General features: G+C 40.6%; 1 protein-coding gene across 3 annotated transcripts in view; it reads left to right on the forward strand.

The window, feature by feature from the left end:
- The window catches only part of LOC145341431 (solute carrier family 35 member G2-like), a 45,180-nt gene extending 23,936 nt beyond the window's left edge, over positions 1 to 21,244 (forward strand). Inside the window, exons 1-2 of one of the 3 annotated variants that reach the window (XM_080186376.1) lie at positions 13,567 to 13,661; positions 19,839 to 21,244. In XM_080186376.1, the coding sequence (XP_080042502.1) occupies positions 19,862 to 21,109 (1,248 nt within the window). In that variant the 5' untranslated portion in view covers positions 13,567 to 13,661; positions 19,839 to 19,861 and the 3' untranslated portion in view covers positions 21,110 to 21,244. Of the gene's footprint in view, positions 1 to 13,566; positions 13,662 to 13,867; positions 13,912 to 19,838 lie in introns of those variants that run through there. The other 2 variants (XM_080186377.1, XM_080186375.1) reach the window with 2 other exon arrangements.
- Positions 21,245 to 22,303: the final 1,059 nt, after the last annotated feature.

A 22,303-nucleotide genomic window follows, 5' to 3' on the forward strand; every position in this document is an offset into this window, starting at 1 on the left:
ACCACCAAGTCCCCATCCACAGAATTACTTAAGTAGCTGTGTGGGTTATTTTTAATTGCACAATCTGATGTTCACTGATTTTAGATTGAAGATGATGATGTAATCAAGATGTGTCTTACACTATTAACCTAGGTTGTGCACGAGAATGTTTATATTCTCCCACCCAGATTGGTATTGGATATTAAGGATCCAGTATCTAGTTTTACATGGACTTGCATAGAGTCAATGGCACAGACACAGGATATTCAACCTGACTGATCAATGCCAGCAAATAGGCTCGCCACAGGCATCCTCCCATCCTTCTTAATTTCACTCTGTCAGCCTATACTTCTGTTTCTTACTCTCTCATATGCTGATCTAACTTCAGCTTAAATGCCCCAACTACTCGCCCCAACTAATGCTTGTGGTAGCAAGTTCCACATTCTTATTCTCTTTGGGTGAAGAGGGTTTTCTTTAATTTCCTTTTGGATTTATTGGTAACTGTTGTTACAACCAGGTCAGAACAGGTGAACAGTCTCCCTCTATCAATTTCCTTGGTTGGTCACAACAAACATCTAAGTTTCTTTTTATGAGAATATGCCTTTTCCAGATCAAAGCTGCGATTAATCTAATTATTAATGAAATTAAGCTGCAAGCAATAAGAAACTATTTAAACAAGATTTCCTTGAGTCAAAGAAAGTGCGAATTTATTAACCCCTAAACCTGTGAGAAATAACAAAAATGCAACATCAAACTGAGTGATATATTTAGGATCATAGAATCCCTACAGTACAGAAGGAGGCCATTCAGCCCATTGAGTCTATCCCACCCAGGCCCTATTCCCATAACCCCACACATTTACCATGCTAATCCCCCAGACACCATGGTCAATTAGCATGGCCAATAAATCTAACCTGCACATCTTTGGACTGTGGGAGGAAACCAGTGCATTTGGAGGAAACCCATGCAGATGCAGGGAGAATGTGCAAAATCCACACAGACAGTGACCCAAGGCCGGAATTGAATCCAGGTCCCTAGTGCTGTGAGGCAGCAGTGCTATCCACTGTGCTGCTCTTTTTTATTCAAAAAGAGAAAGAGGGAAAGAACAAGTGGCCCTCAGCTTATTTCCTCTTCATTCTAGACAGTGCCTGTTTCACTTGTGGTCACTCTCTTGTGGCTGGTAGCCTTACCTCGAATACTTCATTCACGGTGTATTTGCAAGAAGTTTTGGGTAGGTCTCTGTGGCAGCCATTGCTTCAATATTCAGTACAAAGAACAAAGAACAATACAGCACAGGAACAGGTCCTTTGACCTTCCAAGCCTGCACCAATCATGTGTTCCTAACTAGACCATCCATTTGTATCCCTCTATTTCCAGTCTGTTCTTGTGGCTATCTAGATAAGTCTTAAATGATCCTAGCATGTCTGCCTCAACCACGTTGCTTGGTGGTGCATTCCAGGCCCCCACTATCCTCTGTGTAAAACACATCCCCCACATATCTGTATTGAATCTTGCCCCCTGCCTTACCTTGAACTCGTGACCCCTTGTGGTTGTCTTTTCTGACCTGGAAAAAAGCTTCCAACTTGTCACCCTATCTATGCCCTTCATAATTTTATAAACTTCCCTTAGGTCGCCCCTCAACCTCCGTCTTTCCAGGGAGAACAACCCTAGTTTACTCAATCTCACCTCACAGCTAAGACCCTCCATACCAGGCAACATCCTGGTAAATCTTTTCTGCACTCTCTCCAAAGCCTATATGTCCTTCTGGTAGTGTGGCGACCAGAACTGGACGCAGTATTCCAAATGTGGCCTAACCAATGTTCTATATAGCTGCAACATCATATGCCAACATTTATACTCTATGCCCCATCCAATAAAGGAAGGCATGACATCTGCCTTCTTCACCACCTTTTCTACCTGTGTTGCCACCATTAAGGATTTGTCCCTCTGTGTGTCTATACTTCTGATGGTTCTACCGTTTATTGGATAGCTCCCCCCTGCATTAGATCTACAACTAGTACTATCTATAACTAGTACAACTAGTACTTTGCATTTTTAATGCTTTTTCCTTAGATAATTACAAGTTTCAATGGATTATAGGAAATAACTTTCTTTTCACATAACCCTGAGGATGATTTGTTAGTATATCGTCTTTTTAGAATGTGGCCTTACACTTTAAAGCAGTTTGCTCTGTCACAGTTCAAATTGCAAAATTTCCAATCAGTTGAAAGTTGAAAAATCATATTTTCATAAATAAAGAAGCATTGCCTCATAACACCATCCTATATTTATGGTCCATAACTAAAGCCACCAACAAAAGTGTGAATGTATACCTTATCAATTGCCTTCAAAATTTAAAACACCCTCTTTTGTAGAGAAAAGAGTCTTGGCTCTTCAACCTTTCCTGGTAACTTTTCAGCATTTTATAACAAAGGTTCTAAGGGGGTGATTTTACAAGGCTGTAACGATAGGATCTAATTCTTGGGTTGCCATTCCTTATTTACCTTGATACTGCTCCTTGCCTTGCCTTCTTACATCATGAAATAGAGGTTTGAGCACACACTTCCAGTAATTTACAGATACTTCATTTTAAAGATCAAATAATTGGATTTGGTGTATTCCTGAATTTCCCATTTGTTCTGCTGGACTGTGTGCTTGCTGTGTGCAAATTGGCTGTCATTTTCTGACAGTGTAACACTAAAAAGTAATTCACTGATGATCAATGAGTTTTTGAAACTCCAGAGGACTTGAAAGATGGAAATGTTTTATTTTATTACAACCTCAAGTGCAAATTAGTTAGAACACCAATAAGCCATCATCTTAAAAATATAAATTTTTTATTTAGTTACGTAGTCGGCAATGTATTATCTCCTGCTTAGAGCAAGTGATGGAGATCCCACAGCACTTTGTGTCCTTATCAGGGCAGCTACACAGCCCACAACTCCTGCAGAGTGTTGGTATCAAACCCTCTAGAATAGTTATAATGTGGACCAAATGCACAATAAGTCTCTTTCATACTTATCTTTACAAATGTATCTGCAACCTCCGAAGAGGGTTCCAGTAACATACCATATCAGTAACACAATTTTATTTTTCAAAACAAACAGCCTTTTGATCCAATCAGCTGAACCAATTAATGCCCAGTGGGCCTGGTTTATTTGTGAGGCAAGACCTTTGTGATAGCTGCAGTCTAACATTGACCAAATTCATTTTACAGCCAGGAGAAAGGGAAGACCTGAGGCAAATAATAGATAAATACATGAGTGAGATCAATGATAGTGGTAGGAAAATCATGGGGACAACAAATTGGATATGTTGACCTCAATACCTGAATTCCTGAGCTGCGTTCCCATTGCTAACGTGTAACATTAATCTCATTGTATTAACACGAATGGTGGTGTGTTTCCATTCTTTGCTTCTTTTAGAGTCCACGTGACTCTTGCAAGCGCCACTGGGCATCAATGCATTGGTGCTTTACGTAGTCAGGGCCAGCTACAAAACATGTACTCTGATTCACTTTTCTCCTGCAAGTTTACTGCAGAAATGATATACAGGTATGGCTGAGGAACTTTGCATTGGCAATGTAATGTCAGTGAAATGGTCAAACATTGGTGAATTAATAAGTGTATTTAAATGATGTTAATATGCTTGATCATCTTTACTGTCATTTGAATGTATATGCTTTGCACTTTCTCAGATAAATGTCTCTGCAGCATTATTCATATGCTGAATGTAAGTGTTAACTAAATACCTTCAAAGAAATATATCCAAAAAGAAAAAGTGCTATCAGGTTTGATTTATCGTCATGTCAACCAGTGCAATTTAAATATGTGGCAAGACTCAAAAGGTTTATTTTGTTAATTCACATGATGTGATCATTGCTCCAAGGTTCGCATTTATTACCTATCCCTTCTAAATTGAGATTTTAAAATCTATGACAATGAAGAATAAGAATAAGTCTAAGAATAACATGTAACTTGAAGGGAACCTCAGAGGTTGTGGTGAGTGAGATTCTGCCTAGAATAACTGGAAAGTTCAAACAGAACTAGACCACACCAGTTCAATGAAATAAAACTAAACAAGGAAGCAGCAAAACAAGCCACAGCCAAACATTGATTCGGGAAAGAGAATGGTGAGACTGGTTAAATATGAGATAATGCACAAAGGTGAAGGATTGTGGGGCACAGAGTGTGAAATGAAATGAAGACAATGACTCCTGCTGGAAGTTACCATGAGGAACGAGGAGATTCAAAGCTTGGAATTGAGACAGGGAGTAAACTGGAACCACTCTAATATAGGAGAAAGAAAAAGTATGTAAAGATTTCTGAGTGTAGGGAGCACCAAATGAAGATTGACAGCCAAGAATAGAATCCTGAGTGCAGAAATCAGTTAATAACATTTCCCCTGATTTTCATTTACTTTACAGCTCCAGTGCCATCCTCTTTATGAACACATTGATCGTTTGTTCAAACATGAATGTATCGCCATGATCACTTCCTCAGCTTCTTCTCTATTTATATGTGGTTGATATTAGTTTGATAAAACAGACTAATTTTGATGTTAATCACATAAAGCGATCCTGCTGTTCTGAATTTGTTAACAGTTGGCAAATTGGTGGGTTTCCCGAAAGCAATATCTCAGATAATGAATTTTGATGCTAGCTAACTGTCATACTAAAGCATCTGAAACATCAAGTGAACTAATATACATTCTGCTATCAACATCAATCACAGTACAATATACTTGATCATCTTTACTGTCATTTGAATGTATATGCTTTGCACTTTCTCAGATAAATGTCTCTGCAGCATTATTCATATGCTGAATGTAAGTGTTAACTAAATACCTTCAAAGAAATATATCCAAAAAGAAAAAGTGCTATCAGGTTTGATTTATCGTCATGTCAACCAGTGCAATTTAAATATGTGGCAAGACTCATAATCAGCCCCATTTAATGATGAAACGTAGAAAGACAGTTTCCATTCCACTAGTCTGCTTTGATGTAACCTATCCTTTGTCAACTAAGGGAGCTTGAAGATGGTTGTCTTGGAATTTCAAGCAACTCAGATACCTGATGTCAGTTGCTTACTATGAAAGGTACTTCATCATCATAGCTTAGTAGCTGAAGGTATTTATGTGAGGCCTTTTGGAGATGGTTCATCATAGAACGGTGAATCAGGTACACTGTTAATATTATGAAAGCAACAATTACCTAGGGCTAGGTGAATAGAATTTAGTGCAAAGCTTTTGATTTATTGAGAAGGAGGAATCTATAGATGTTACAAAACGACTGTAAAAATGCCAAAGTACTTTTAAATAGTGTTTTATGTTCATCTACAGGAGATTGATTATAGGAGAAAAGACTGGTCAGATCTGACCAATCTGTTTAAACCACATAGTGAAAAATAGGGTGGGGAGTACAGTCATATACTCAATAAGTGCTCCAGATGGGCAAAGACCTCCTGCTGCGAATATGATTTTAAAAAAACTATTTACAGAAAAGAAAAAAATGTCCCATTTAAATGACAGATAGAATTATAGTTTTGCAGAACAGAAATGGGTCACTGTGGCCTGTGTTAGCTCTCTGAAAGAGCTGTCCAATTTAGTCCTACATACTAACTTTCAGCTAGACCTGAAAATGAGTTCCCTTCAAATACATGCTCAAAAGACATCTAGCAAAAAAGAGGTTGTGTGCTGCAATGAAATGTAACTTTGGACAGATGTGTGAAAGGAGTTCAGCAATTTCAATATGTGCACTGTATGGCGTTACATTGCCTTGTCATTAAGCCCCATCACTGATCACCAGTAACACTGAAATAATTCATCAGCTGTAAAGAAAATGTATCAGCAAAAAATACTGCAGATAAAAGAAAGTCAAAAAGCCTTCCAATTGGCTTCAATATGTACAGGATCTTTACTTGATTACAGAGTTGCAGTACAGAAAAAATAAATGCTTACCCACAATATTATAAAAGCATAAAAACTCAGTTACTTGATATAATGAGCAAAGAAACAGATCTGGCATTGGAAGAAATCTTTGATCTTCTTGTAACAACATGTACTTCCAATCAACAGGTATAATCAGTATGTTGCTGAGATTCTAGCAGGCCAGTTCCTTGCATCTGTAATTTGAATTAAGAAGTCTGGAGAAGCATGTAGCCTGTTAATGATGTTGACTCCAGACTATAATCTGAAGGAAGCTTACTCAGATCATGTTGAGCAACCATATAAATGTGCCACCAGGTACTAAGATAAGCTGTCTATTCCAGCAGGGACTGAGTTTTCTGCTGTTCGCTTATTGCCGTAATTACTCTGTGACATGGAGATCAATGCATAGGTTAGAAAATTGAGTCATTCATTAATAAATAGTATGGTAATGGAAAACAGTTCAAATGTGTATCTCCTGCTTCTATGGTAAATTGCCATGTCTATATATGCCCAAATCTTCACCACATCCAAATTTATGAAGTGTAAACTGATGTCTTGAGTTTAATATTAAGCCTTTGTATCAAACCTTTACAAAGCTGAACTCTAAATCAGAATGGTAGTTTTGGAATTTGTATTAAACAAGGGGTCAATGGAATGTTTAATTTTGCTGAAAGGTAAGTGGAACATAATCATGGTTTCCTATCAAGATAATATTTGTACCCGTCTACTCCACAGCTTTAATACCTGAAATTAAAATGTAATATTCTGGCATAAAATCATAAGAACATGAGAACATAAGAAATAGGAGCAGGAGTAGGCCATCTAGCCCTTCGAGCCTGCCCCGCCATTCAATAAGATCATGGCTGATCTGAAGTGGATCAGTTCCACTTTCCCGCTTTCTCCCCATAACCCTTAATTCCCCTGTCATAATCATACTCAAAGTGTTATTCTTTCTGTAGGTAAAGTGATGCATGGTGGATTTGAATACAGCGTTTATGTTTCTGCCTAAGTCCCCTTTGATCATAGCAAGTAAAAAGATAACATTATTGGAAGTATTATTTACCATGTAATAATTTATTTTGGAGTGATTTTGACTGATCAAAATAATTGACTTGAGTGAAACAGCAAAAAAAATTTTCCACTTTTTGCACTTAGTGTCATCAATCATTCTAAGTTCACTGCCCCCACAATGTACTTTAATTAAACATTTAGAAGAACCTCACAAATGTAATAATTTCCATTCCCACACCAGTAATCCACCTTTCTATTTGAGGAACACTGTCTATGAACTTGAATCCATTATAAACAAGAAAGTTTATTGTCAGTTACTGACAGACCATTAACAGCATCAGAAGTAAAGTATAATTTAAATTTCCTCTGAGTAGCATGTTGGTCTGCATGTCATGATATACCTCCAAAATAATAAACATAAAAATCAATAATCTAAAGTGAGAAAAACATAATTTAATCAATAAATCAAACCATCCAATTTTCTCAGTACTTCGTCCACACAGGTCTTCCCCTCTCAAGAATTTTGTCTTGCCTGCTGCTACATTTTGAATCATCATAGAATCCCTACAGTGCAGAAGGAGGCCATTTGGCCCATCGAGCTGCACTGACAACAATCCCATTCAGGCCCTATCCCTCTCACCCCACATATTTACCCTGCTAGTTCCCCTGATACTAAGGGGCAATTTATTATTGGCAAACAACCTAACCCACATATCTTTGGAGTGTGGGGGGAAACTGGAGCACTCGGGGGGAAGCACACACAGACACAGGGAGAATATTGCAAACTCCACAAAGACAGTGACCCCAGGGTGGAATTGAACCTGGGTCCCTGGCGCTGTGAGGCAGCAGTGCTAACCACTGTGCCACTGTGGAGCCTGGGTCATTCAACTGGGCTTTAAGTTGTCATTTTTTTTTGTAGTCTTCACATGTACCATTTCAGGTCTCTGTACTTGAGAAACCTCAGTATTTCTTAGCAACCACAACACAATTTAGTTCCCCGCTGCCATCCCAACAACCCAAGCCCTCCAAATTATTCAATTTGTGTTCTTGGTTCTACCCTTGTCTTTTCTACATTTTGTCCAGTGCACTACTCTCTCTACTCCCTGTAGCTGTGATCGTTCTTTATGTCAACCTACAGTGCTCCCATTTCCCCTATGCCAATACACCAACCCATCGTGTGATCTCATATCTTAGACTCTAAGTACTTTCCAATTCAGATACCTAAGTTTCCAAACTCCATGAACTTCTCTTAAGTCTCTGGTCCTGACATGTCTGAGGGTTCTGAGGCATTGATTCCATCCAAGTGCTGTCTGATTTCAATAGTCCCATGTTCTCTTGTATTCCCAGCATTCTCACTAGCCAAATTCCTGAGCTTAAACCATCAACTATTAACTCAGCAGTGTTAACCACTGTGCCACCATGTGCCCATAATCAAGAATCTATTTAGCTCCACCAGGAAAATATTCATAGACTTTACTTCCACTGCCTTTTGAGGAAGAGAGTTCCAGAGACTGATGACCGTCTGAGAGAAGAAATTTCTCCTCATCGCTCTCTTAAATGAGTGACCCCTTATTTTTAAACAGAGGTTCCTAGTTGTGTGATTGCAAAGTTGGGATCAAAAGTGTGCATTTTTTTAAGGTAATTATGGCATTGCTTTGCTGTCTCCAGAAGCTGTGAAATTGTGTCTTGGCATGTTTTAATTTCTCTTTTTATCTTTTCCCTTTTTTAACATACCAATGTACAATTAGGAGCAGGGGTAGGTCATTTGGCTCATCAAACCTGCTCTGCCATTCAATAAGATCTTTGCTGTTCTGATGGTTGCCTCAACACCACTATCCTGCCTACTCTCAATACCCCCAGATTCTCTTGTTAGTCAAGAGTCTATCTACCTCTGTCTTAAAAACTTTCAATGACATTGCCTCCACCACTTTTTGGGGAAGAGTTCCAGAGACTCATGACCCTCTAGAAGAAAATAATTTCTTCATCTATATCTTAAATGGGAGATCCCTTAGTTTAAATTATGACCCCTGGTTCTGGTCTAACATCCATTCTGGGAAAACATACATTCAGCATTCACATTATCTAGCCCCTTCAGGATTTTATATGTTTCACTAAGATCTCCTCTCGATCTTCTAAACTCCAATAGATTGCTGACAGTGACATAACAACCTGTCCAACCTATTCTCAAAAAATAACTCTGTCATCCCATGAATCAGTTTCTAATGTGATTATATCCTTTTTGAAATGAGACAAAATCTATACACAGTACAGCAGATGTGGTCTCACCATTACACTACAACTGTAGCAAGACATCCTTACTTTTATATTCCTTTCCCCTTGAAATAAACAACAACATTCCATTTGCCTGCTGGCTGTACCTGCATTCTAATGTTTTGTGATTCATGTACCAGGACACCCAGATCCCTCTGCATCTCAAAGTTCTGCAATCTCGCTCCATTTAGCTAATTTACTGTTTTTTTCTGTTTCTACTGCCAAAATGGAATTTCCTGCATTATACTTGATTAACCAAATTTTTGCCCACTTACTTTAATCTATCTATATTCCTTTGCAGACCCTTTACATCCTTTTCACAACTTACTTTCTGACCTACCTTGGTGTTGTCAACAAATTTAGCAACTACACATTTGGTCCTTACATGAAAGTCAAAGATAAAATTCTAAATAGCTAAGGTCCTAATACTAATCCCTGTGACACACTACTCATTACATCTTGCCAAACTGAAAATGATCCATTTATGTCTTTTTGTTAGCTTCTAAGAACAAAGAACAAAGAAAATTACAGTACAGGAACAGGCCCTTTGGCCCTCCAAGCCTGCACTGACCATGCTGCCCAACTTAACTAAAACCCCCTACTCTTCCGGGGACCACATCCCTCTATTCCCATCCTATTCATGTATTTGTCAAGATGCTCCTTAAAAGTCACTACTGCATCCACTTCCATGACCTCCCCCAGCAATGAGTTCCAGGTGCCCACTACTCTCTGTGTAAAAATCTGCCTCGTACATCTCCTTTAAATCTTGCCCCTCGCACCTTAAACCTATGCCCCCTAGTAATTGATGCTTCCACCCTGGGAAAAAGCTTTTGACTATCCACTCTGTCCATGCCTCTCATAACTCTGTAGACTTCTATCAGGTCACCCCTCATCGTTCCAACGAGAACAAACCAAGTTTCTCCAATCTCTCCTCATAGCTAATGCCCTCCATACTAGGCAACATCCTGGTAAATCTTTTTTGTACCCTCTTCAAAACCTCCACATCCTTCTGGTAAGGTGGCGACCAGAATTGAGCACTATATTCCAAGTGCGACCTAACTAAGGTTCCATAAAACTGCAACATGACTTGCCAATTTTTAAACTTAATGCCCTGGCCGATAAAGGCAGGTATGCCATATGCGTTCTTGACTACCTTCTCCCCCTGCATTGCCACTTTCAGGGACCTGTATACCAGTACACCCAGATCCTTTTGCCTGTCAATACTCTTAAAGGTTCTGCCATTTTCTGTATATTTCCTATCTATATTTGACCTTCCAAAATGCATTACCTCGCACTTGTCCAGATGAAACTCCATCTGCCATCTCTCCAACCAAGTCTCCAACTGATCTATATCCTGCTGTATCCTCTGAAGGTCCTCATCGCTATTTGCAAATCCATCAACCTTTGTGTCGTCTGCAAATTTACTAATCAAACCAGTTACATATATTACAAACAGCAAACGTCCCAGCACTGATCCTGAGGAATGGCACTTGTCACAGCCCTCCATTCAGAAACACACGCTTTCATTGCAACCCTCTGTCTTCTTTGACCGAGCCAGTTTTGTATCCAACTTGCCAGCTCGCCTCTGATCCCATGCGACTTTATTTTCTGCACCAGTCTGCCATGAGGGACCTTGTCAAAGGCCCTCCATCTATGCCAGCTATCCCCTACACTATGAATTCTTATGTTGTGTAGTAACCTTTGATGAGGCACCTTATCAAACACCTTCTGGAAATCTAAGTACACCCTATTCACAGGTTCACCTTTATTCACATTGCTATTTACTTCCTCAAAGAACTCCAATGAATTAGTCAAACATGATTTCCCTTTCACAAAATTATATTGGCTCTGCCTGATTGCACTGAAATATTCTTACTGCCCAGCTATAACCTCTTTAATAATTGATTCCAACATTTGCAAGAGTTTATGAGGAGTGCCAAACACAATGCCTTGAGTCACCAACCTTCCTTTCCTGCCAGTGGCTTTGTGTATGTTGCTGCCTTTCAAATCTATGCTCATCACACACACAAGTCTGAGTTTGAATTGGTCTGTTCCATTTTCTATGCTACTTGACCAGAATAGTTCTAACCAATTTCACATAGCCCATTCTCTGTGACTGTGATCATGAGGCATTATCACTCTTCATTCTACCAGACCTCATTGCAGCCTTTCACAGTGTTCAATAGTGAACCACTTATAAAGCCAATAAGCATGTGGACCAGGTAGGAAATTAGATAATTGAATTTTGGAAGAAATTGGAAGGAAGGAGCAGCTAAGAACATAAGAACATAAGAAATAGGAGCAGGAGTAGGCCATCTAGCCCTTCGAGCCTGCCCCGCCATTCAATAAGATCATGGCTGATCTGTCGTGTCTCAGTTCCACATTCCCGCCCTCTCCCCATAACCCTTAATCCCCTCGCTTATCAAAAACCCATCAACCCGCGTCTTAAAAATATTTAGTGAGGCAGCCTCCACCACCTCAACGGGCAGAGAATTCCAGAGATTCACCACCCTTTGAGTGAAGAAGTTCCTCCTCAACTCCGTTCTAAACTGCCCCCCCTTTATCTTGAGGCTGTGGCCCCTAGTCCTACTGTCCTTTCTGAGCAGGAAGAGTTTCTCCACCTTTATCCTATCCATCCCATTCATCATCTTATATGTCTCAATGAGATCTCCCCTCATTCTTCTAAACTCTAACGAGTACAAGCCTAGTTTATTCAGCCTCTCCTCATCGCTCAACCCCCTCAACTCCGGTATCAGCCTAGTAAACCTCCTCTGCACTCCCTCCAAGGCCAAAATATCCTTGCATAAGTACGGTGACCAAAACTGCACACAGTACTCCAGCTGTGGCCTCACCAATGCCCTATACAGCCGCAGCAAGACCTCCCTACTTTTATATTCAATCCCCATCGCTATGAAGGCCAGCATCCCATTCGCCTTCCTGACCACCTGCTGCACCTGCAGGCTGGGTTTTTGCGACTCATGCACAAGGACCCCGAGGTCCCTCTGCACTGTCGCCTGCTGCAGTTTTTCGCCATGTAAGTAATAGTCTTTCCTACCATTATTCCTACCAAAGTGGACCACCTCGCACTTGCCAACATTAAATTCCATTTGCCAGTTCCTGGCCCATTCGCCCAACCTATCTAGATCCTTCTGCAGACTCTCCACACCCTCCGCGCAATTTGCCGTTCCACCAATCTTGGTGTCATCAGCAAATTTCGACACGATACACTCGGTTCCCTCCTCCAGATCATCTATATAAATGGTAAATAGCTGAGGCCCCAGCACCGACCCCTGGGGCACTCCACTAGTCACCAACCGCCAATCCGAATAGTACCCATTGACCCCCACTCTCTGCCTCCTATTTGACAACCAATCCTCTATCCACGCTAACACCCTACCCCCAACTCCATTCCCCCTTACCTTCTGCAATAACCTCCTGTGAGGTACCTTGTCAAACGCCTTCTGAAAATCAAGAAACACCACATCCACCGGCTCTCCTCTATCCACCGCCCTAGACACATCCTCATAGAACTCCAATAAATTTGCTAATGTGGCTCATAGACCAGATGAATTCAGAGAAGGTGTGAAAGGAGAAAGAAGGCAAAATAGAGAAAGTTGTGGCTTCAGTGTGAAAGTAGGGGGAGCCTGGGGAGAGGGTTAGTTTGTTATTTATGGGATGGAATGAGAAATCAACAGAAACAGCTGGACCAATGGTCTCAATCTCAAAGATATTTAAGTCCCTAAGCTCCTTGCCCTTGCTGCAGGAGATGGAGGCAGGAGGGAGGGGTTTAAAGAGATGGTTATTAATGGGGAACAGGCTAGTTTATCTTTGCTGTCCAGGATAACACTGGAATAACAGTTGGCTTTGACAGAGGGAAGGGCGAATCTGCTTGACGTGATCCAGTCATATCTGACGCTGCATTGCTAAAGCAGCTCTGCGCTAGCAATTGTCCTGAAATTGCTATTTTCCGTTTGAAGAAACATCCATCAAAAATAAATCTTCTTAAAGACAATATTAATGCCGGATGCGCCGTTGATTAGACATGTGTGACACTCTTTACCAGAATATTTCTATTGGTTTTTTATTTGAATATATAGGTATGGGAATCATTGATTGGCAGTGGTCAGTGTAGGCACCTGAACTTCTGCAGGTTTGCTGGGTTTGTGCTGGTGGGGCATGTATACCATACTATTAGTTAGACATGAGTATGACCCAGGGAACATTGGGAATCTCGATTAACATGCGGGATTGACTGTGAGGACAAGTTGTTTTGCTGAAGCTACCATCTCCAGGCTATTGAATGAAATGACTCCAGCCTCCTGTGCGCATGCACTCTCGCTTTGCCCCCCTCTTCATTTTCTCTTGCAGTTGTTTGGCTCCAGCTCAGTCTAGGTGAAAGAGAGGAGAGGTTAGAGCTTGGAAACACGGCCATCTCTGCCGTGCAGCATCTCCCCCTGGTGCCATCTGCTCAGGTAACCTGCAAAGCAAATCGACGCGTTTCATCTCCCTTTCATCCCCCTCCCTAACACACCCCCCCCCCCCCCCCCCGCCCAGCACAGCCCCGGTCCCGGGAACATCTCTATATCTGTTCGGTGCCAGCACCAGGGAGGGATGGCAGGAGCCTGGCAGCCGTCTCCTGGAAGACGCCGCCGCGCTCCTTGGACCGTTTAACCCGACTGCTTCCAGCACCATTGCAAAGTGCTCAGTCCAACAGAAGGGAAGGTAAAGTCTTGTTACTGTCCACTGTGATGGATGGAGAGTCCAGTGAGCTGGGGTTAGCTTCATCTGCCATGCATGGGGGGTTAGGCTGGGAGGCACCTCGCCGCGTTTGTATCTATCCGAATTTGCACTCGCTGTGTCCTTAAGCTTGCCGATTTTAACCCTTCAGTCTTACTCTCTCCAGCCAGACTGTCATTCACTGTTACTATTTCACTACATGTCCGGTTTAATTAGTGATGCTCTTTGGTAGCTGAGGACCTCGGAAGGTAAAGCTAACGGCTGGAGCATCGCATCAATGCGGGGCTGATGGACCAGTGAACTGTTCGTGTTTTCACCCCAAACGTGTTTGCTCAGCTGCTCCCAGGCGGGTGGTTGTAAACGGCGAGGAGTGAATGACAAGTGAATGTTAACAGGAGCGTTCAAGGGCGCCTTCCAGCACATTTAACTGCAGCTTGCTCGCGGAAACGCCACAAATATCTTCATTTACACCCTCGTGTGTGTTGGGAGCACAGAAGAAGATGACTTGTGAGTGTGACCCATACTGAAGACAGGAAAACCCCAATCTAACTGCTTCCCTCGCCAGCTAGGTATTTAGAAGTAATGTTATTCCAGCTCTAAAGATTGAATTTCATGTCTCACATATCATTCCGTTCACAGAAAAAAATCATTGGCATTAATTATCGGCAGTTTTGCACATGTTTCTTCAACCGCTTATAAAGTGGCTTTCTGATGGTGTACATGTTGCAGTCGCTTTATTCGTAGAATTTCATGGCACTGCCAACCCCTCGCGTGTGGAATTTTTTTAAAGGATCCCAGTAACATGCAAGCAATCAAGGTGGAAATTTCCAATGATTGCTGGAAAAGGCGAACAAATATAATGCTGTGCAACCCAAGATTAAAGTCATCAGTGGTGCCTCGCGTTTGGAGTCTGAATACCTTGCCGAAGTGATCTTATTTTCGATCATTTTCCGACTAATTGCTTTTAATCCCAGCATGAAGTCCAATCCGTTTCCCGCTTTGTATCATCTTCCGTGCCCGCATTCATTGATGTGCTGGTCAGTTAACTGTTCTGCTGCCGCTTCGTGGTACAGCCCAGACCTACAGCACACACACACTTGTTTTGGGGCTTCTGATACCATTGTGTGAACACGAGAGAGACTGACCAGATACAGTTTGGTGTAAATCTCATGTGTGCCTGCCCCAAAATTTCACCGTGTTGACCAGAAGGCAATAAAACACAAGTGGAATACTGGGGATACTAGAAACTTGGAATGAAAATAGCAAATGCCGGGAAGACACATCAAAGGTCTGGCAACATCTGTGGACATGATATGGAGATGCCGGCGTTGGACTGGGGTAAACACTATAAGAAGTCTCACAACACCAGGTTATAGTCCAATAGGTTTATTTGGTAGCAAAAGCCACTAAATGTGCTGGAAGGCGCCCTTGAACACTCCTGTTAACATTCACTGGTCATTCACTCCTCGCCGTTTACAACCGTTTGTTACTAAATAAACCTGTTGGACCTTAACCTGGTATTGTGAGACTCCTTACAACATCTGTGGAGAGAGAGAGGAAAGAAAGCAGGTCATTAGATCAACATTACCTATTAACCTTTCTTCGCAGATGCTGCCTGACCTGTTGAGTCTTTCCAGCATTTTCTTTACGTGTTGCTTTAATTGGAAACATTAGAAGTGCACATCAGTTTGCTAGCAATTGCCCTAGCGTCAGCAACGAGGAATCAAACATTTCTGATAACTAGCTGGGCCATTTATTTGCAAAGTAACATTTCCACCTTGACCTCAATCTCCATCAACAATGTTGAATCGAACATGCATCATCAGTGCGCAGTACTCATTTATTCCTATAAAATGTATCAAGTTCACTTGATCAGACGGGCAGTTGACTTTCCTTATTTTTTAACCTGTACTCTGGAAGCTGGATCAAGAAAATAATTCGTACAGATTTTAACCTGAAAAAGAATTTACCATTAAATGAGCCAATAGATGCTTCAGCGTTCAGTTGACCTGGGGGACCAGAATGTAATGATGCGTCGAGTAATTGAGCCATGAAATGTCATAATAGACGTATCCCAAGAGAGCCACCACCACTCAAACTCTGGTGTAAATTACTCCACAGGGATTATTCTGTTGCACATTGCGTGGGTTACATTTGTCCCCGCAACAAGGAGCTCCTGTTTGTAATGAGGCCATCTGAGCAAGAACAGACAGTGAATTTTCATTCCTGTTTGGAGTGTTTTTTTATATTTTAAACAGAGTCTATGCTTATTATTTATCTGTGTCACTATTTCCTGATTAAGGCACCATTCAAGTAAAGTTTGGCAATCCTAACAGAGATGCTAAAAGGATTTCCAAGTGCTAATTGTGGAATGCATGTTAAGGTAGCAACAGATCCTCCAATCAAAGTGGATTAAATTCAGTTCCATCATCCTTGCCAGCATTTCTCCCCACCTCTATTGTTGCCTCAATACAAATCCAGTCAGTGGTCATTACTTCAGCATTTATGAATACATTTCTCATTTGATTTAATAAAATAAATTATAACACACAACTCATCATGGTTAATATCAAATGAATTTGAAGTAAATCACCCTTTTGCTTTATTCATTCATGGGATGTGGGCATCGCTGGCTCAAGTAGCACTTATTACCCATCCCTAATTGTCCTTCAGAAGGTGGTAGTGAGCTGTCTTCCGGAACCGCTGCAGTCCATGTGGTGTATGTACACTCACCGTGCTGTCAGGGAAGGTGTTCCAGGACTTTGATCCAGGGACAATGCAGGTTGCAGGATAGTGAGTGACTTGGAGGGGAACATGGAATAGAACTCTGCAAGTCAACATTGCAGTGCTTTTGTAAAAAGTTCCTGTCATATATATGGAACTGAATGGAATTAGTCCTTGTTTTCATTAGGCATCATTGTTTCTGATAGCACAGTTAAGGAAAATGATGGAGATAATTAAATTTCAATCTAACTTTAATACCGTAACCTGCAAGTCTGATATAGTGAAACAGTCAAGTCACATTTTAGGGATCTCTAGCCAATTTCTTTTCCCTGATTAACAGTTACAATGCATAGATGAATAAACATTTGCTTTGACAGCACTAAAAATAAAAAGTGCACTTTTCCTGTTTGTAATTAAATGTAATTTTAACAAGTACTTACCCCATGTTTTAGGAAACATTTGGCTTTAATTTTTTTGGCGTGAAGGCCTCCCTTATGAAAATTGAGACGCAGCATAAAATCTGTAGTGAACACTGAAACCAGCTATTCATTTATTGCTTGGATTAGTTTATTACTACCATTTGGATTAGCTACCTAAAGTTCCATCAGAAACAATTCATGTTTTAAAGTTTTTGTGCAATCTCTGAGTCATGGATTTCTGTTTTGGAATTAGAGCAAGGGGCTGGCATGGTGTATAACCACCCCGGGCTTTCAACGTGTATGGTTTCTTTTGCAGGACTGGGGATAATGGAAGTTGTGTCCAGACATTTTTGTTCCTCATTCAAATGCAGGAGTGTAAACAAAGAAAATGATCCCTTAAACATTTTTTTCAACTGGTCAAACGAATGACCACGAGTTCTAGCTGTCACTTATATTTTAAGAAATCTTGATGAATAGCTAATCATCATTAATATAAAAAAAGATAAAAAATGAACTCTTTCAAACTTAGTATTGCACTGCCAAACTTACTATTCCAAAAGCAAATGAAAAGTATATCGGAGTGGACAAGAGGACTGAAGGGGCAGCATTATTTGTGGATCAAAGGGTCAAGATAAAAATCAAGAGAAAAAAACATGAATAAGCAAAAGAAGGGAAGCTTAGGGTTAAAAAATTCTCAAAACATAATTACTTATTTGCAGTATTCAATGAAACCAGAAGTTTTCATATTATTCTGATTAAGGATCCCTGCCCATACTGATATACTCCTGGCCACCCCATAAAAATATTAGCACAATCCCTGTGATCCTCTGCATATCAAAAGCTGCAGGTCCAACCAAATCCTTTCCTCAGCCAGTACACCAGGCAGATTGGAATTGAAGTGGATAATTTTTGCAATATATTGTCTTGAATTTTCTATTTCATTTGAAATGTCTATCATAATTTTTTAGTCACACAAACTCTAGGCTCTGGCACGGATCTTGCAATGGTGATGAGAGATAAGTTATCAGTATTTGCAACCACTGAAGCCGACAGTGTCCATCCATTCGTAGAATAACGAGAAATCCTGCGAACTGCTGTATGCCAAGATATCCATGACACTTGGCACCAGATGTAAACTGCTATCGGGGAAATGGGAAGTTCCTGCCACGGAGATTGTTAGATCTTTCGGGAAACCTTTCTTCAAGGTCAGGGGAGAGTGCCCTTGCTCCGCCAATGACCAAAAAATCTCTGAAGAAAACATGTTTGTTCGTAACAAAGTTCATGTTTGATGATTCTATCATCCGCTTCCTACCAGCATCACCAACTGGTTCACTGTTTTCAGAAACACTAAGTTCAAACAAAAAAAGCAAATAATGTTACTAAGGTTTATACAACCCTTTTAGTGGTTCAGATGTAGCTCCCATGTAAAGATACCAAGCCACACCAGTCAGCCGTCTTCTCCAGAAGTCTGGTCCAGCAGAGGGAATACTTATCAAACATTTCTGGATCCCTGGTTCAATAATAAATGAACTAAAGTTGGCATTATTTGTATTTTCTCTCGATGCTGCCATTTTGAAAACCATTGCAGTAATAAAATAAAATTCCCCAGTTACTGCAATTCAGAGTGATCACAATGTTTGCCTGTAATATGAAGTAGGCAATATAGAAGAGAAAATTTTAATTTATGGAACATGGACTGGTTAACATTTATTGCCCATCCATAGTTGTCCTTGGAGGACAGTTGAGAGTCAACCATTTTGCTGTGGCTCTGGAGTCACATGTAGGCCAGATCGCAAAAAGACACAGATTTCCTTCCCTAAAGGACATTTGTGAACCAAATGGGTGTTTCCGGCAATCAGCAATAGTTCCATGGTCATCAGTAGATTCTTAATTCCAGATATTTTTAATTGAATTGAAATGCCACCATCTGCCTTGGTGGGAATCAAATCTGTGTCCTCAGAACATTAGCTGAGTTTCTACATTAATGGTCTAGCGATAATACCACTAGACCTTTGCCTCCTTTCTATTAAAATGTAATAACAAATTATTCTAGCACTGATAGGAGATAGAGAGTTCATCTGGAGGGCAAAATGGCAGGCAGCAGATGGATCTAGACAACTTAGACGTAGTTAGATGATGAATGTCACAGCATGGTTGTAGATGAGCTATAGTGGATGTGTGAGCATGGCATACCATGACAGCAGATCTCCTGGTAGGAGTAGCTACATGCAGCATCCAGAAGGAGGATAATTGAAATGTGCTCTGTTTGCAGGGTAGCTGAATTTTCTACAAATTGCTAACATTAATATCTGACTGACATTAAATTCTTGAATAGTTCTGTTATAAAAATAAAGCGTTGAAATTGTGTCAGTTTTAACATTCAGTTATTTATTGTGGTTTGTATATATTCTACATCAACTCACCAGTTTATCATCTCATACCTTTGCCTCTTTTCTATTCTAAGAGAGTAATAAATTGATGTAGAACTAGCTACCCAAGGATTAACTAAATTTACTATCATTGGGTACTCCGAAGTATTATTGTTAAACATTCTGTACGCTTGTGGTTGAAGGAAATGTTGTTTTAATATATACATGGAAGGGTTAGCACCTAAATTAAGGCTTTGAAGTAACCAGTTGGACTTCCTCGTATGTGCAGCAATTGATGTGGCACATAGTTGCCCATAAATATAAGCTACAAATGCTGTTCCACACATACAGTAATGACAAACAATATGATGGTTTAACTTTTCTGTGAAATTTGCTGCAGGGAAGAGATTCTGCTGCACAGAAATGGCATCTTCACCTATGAAGACAACAAATCCCTCAAAGAAAAGAGTGAAAATCCACCCAAACACAGTGACTGTGAAATACACGGCACATTACCCACAGCCTGAAGAAGAGGGTAATGAAGAGACGTACCTAGACAATGAAAATTATGTTGAAGACAACCCAAAGAAAAAACTCCTGGGTGACACTAAAAGTAAAGGAAGAACATATTTTGGGACAATTGATGTTCGTCAGAGTTTATCAGAAGAACAGAAAGATAAAGGAATGGGGCAACAGACAGAAAATACTGGACAAAGTGTAGTCTCTGAGCCAAGAATAACCTGGGTGGCTCTTTTTGGGGCTGCCTTGGCCCATGGTTGTGTTGCATTAATAACGCGACTTGCTGCTGATCGGTCCAAAGTGCCATCCCTGGAACTCCTCTTCATTCGTTCTGTCCTGCAAATCTTTGCTGTTTTGATTGTCTGCTATGGTAATGAGCATCCTCTTGGACCCAAAGGATACAGAATGGGTCTGTTTCTGTATGGGGTGTGTAATGTTATCTCCATCACCTGCGCCTACACCTCCTTCGCAATTGTGCCCCCGAGCAATGGAACCATTATGTGGAGAGCCACCACCACAGTCTTCAGTGCCATTCTAGCTTTTCTACTAGTAGATGAACGTTTGGACTATACTGATGTTGTCACGGTGGTGTGCAGTGTCTTTGGTCTTTGCCTGGTAATGATCCCAAATATTGTTGATGAAGATAATTCCTTGGTGGGCCTTTGGAAGGAAGCTTTTGGCTATACCATGACAGTAATGGCTGGGCTAACTACAGCTCTTGCCATGATCATTTACAGAGCTATCAAAGAGAAAGTTAGCATGTGGACTGCTCTTTTCACCTTTGGATGGACAGGTACAGTCTGGGGTGCATCCACAATGTTTATCCTACAAGAGCCTATTATACCATTGGATGGAGAAACCTGGGGATATTTATTAGGGATCTGCATCTGTTCTACTGTGGCTTTCTTAGGTGTATATTATGCATTAAATCGATTCCACCCAGCATTAGTTAGCACAGTGCAACACTTAGAGATCGTAGTTGCCATGATCCTTCAGTTGCTAGTCCTCCGTATGTTTCCAACCATGTATGACCTAATTGGTGGATCAGTAATCATCTTCAGTGTCTTTGCACTGACTGCTTACAAGCTTTACTGGGTCAACCGTAATGGCAGACAGGATTACCTGGAGATAACAAATTCCCCCATCAAATGAATGTTAATAATGTCATAAGTAACCAGAAGATTAAATGTGAGCAATCTCTATAAGTGTCAACTGTGCAATGTTCTTTTGTACTGTGGTGTCGAAAGATGGTCAGTTGCTGTTATGTTCTCTGAATGTTCTGTGGAATAAAATGTGCAGCAGACAATTCTGAAGTGTCTGTATTCATTAATGAAAAGTAATCCAATGTCCATGCAAGTCTGATAGAATGATGAATGAAATAACAAGTTATCCATGGAGAGTATTTTGGAACTTTTGTTTGGTGGTTTGAAATGTTAATTCAATCTTGTGTGCTTATGCTTTTCAATACTTCAATATCAAGCATGGGTAAATAAGCAATATTAATTAAAGCATAATACTATATGTATTAGATCTTCTACAGCTAAGTGACTTTCCTCCCAAGATTTAGCACGTTAAAACACTCATCAATTAAATATGTTTTGTAATGAAATGTTACCAGATTAATGAAAATCTAGATCCTCACATTTATTTACCTATTTTAATTTGGACTAAATATATTCATGACGCGTGCTCAGATTGCAGTTTTGTTTAACATTGCAGTTAAACTGCTACTTTTGCACGCATGAATAAGATTTGCGAATTGAAGAGCGAGAGGATCTATGATCTGACTGCTAACCATTATAACAGGAGGAGTGAACACCATGTGGGCTTTCTTCAAACAGTCGCATAATTCAGGAGTCATAGCATCTGTCAGCTTGCAGCAATGTCAGGACTATCAGTAATGGGTAGACAAAGCTCATCTCAGGAAAAGTGTTTTTTTTTGCCAGATTCCAGGAATTTTAGTGTCTATCCATTCTTTTCATTTTAGCAAACATGCTTGTAATTGTGTATGTAAATCACCACACCAACATCAATGATTAATGGATATCCAGACAGCCATCAGTGGTTTACAGAGAACAAAGCAAAGCTGAGTACTGGAACAACAGAACTCCAACCTGTACAGCATGTTGAATCATAGCCCTATAACCAGTGTACAGAACGGGGATATGTAGCAATGGCTCAGTGGCAAAATTCCTGCATTTGAGCCAGAAGTTGGCATGTTCCAACCACAGACTTGAGCATGTAAGTTTTGCTAACACTCAAGTGCAGTACTGAGGGACTGTTGCACTGTCAATGACGCCATCTTTTAGGTGAGGCACTAAATCGAGGCTCACTCTGCCCAATCAG

Source organism: Carcharhinus amblyrhynchos, chromosome 3 (genome assembly GCF_965287045.1).
Source record: "Carcharhinus amblyrhynchos chromosome 3, sCarAmb.v2.hapA, whole genome shotgun sequence".
Classification (NCBI taxonomy): Eukaryota; Metazoa; Chordata; class Chondrichthyes; order Carcharhiniformes; family Carcharhinidae; genus Carcharhinus; species Carcharhinus amblyrhynchos.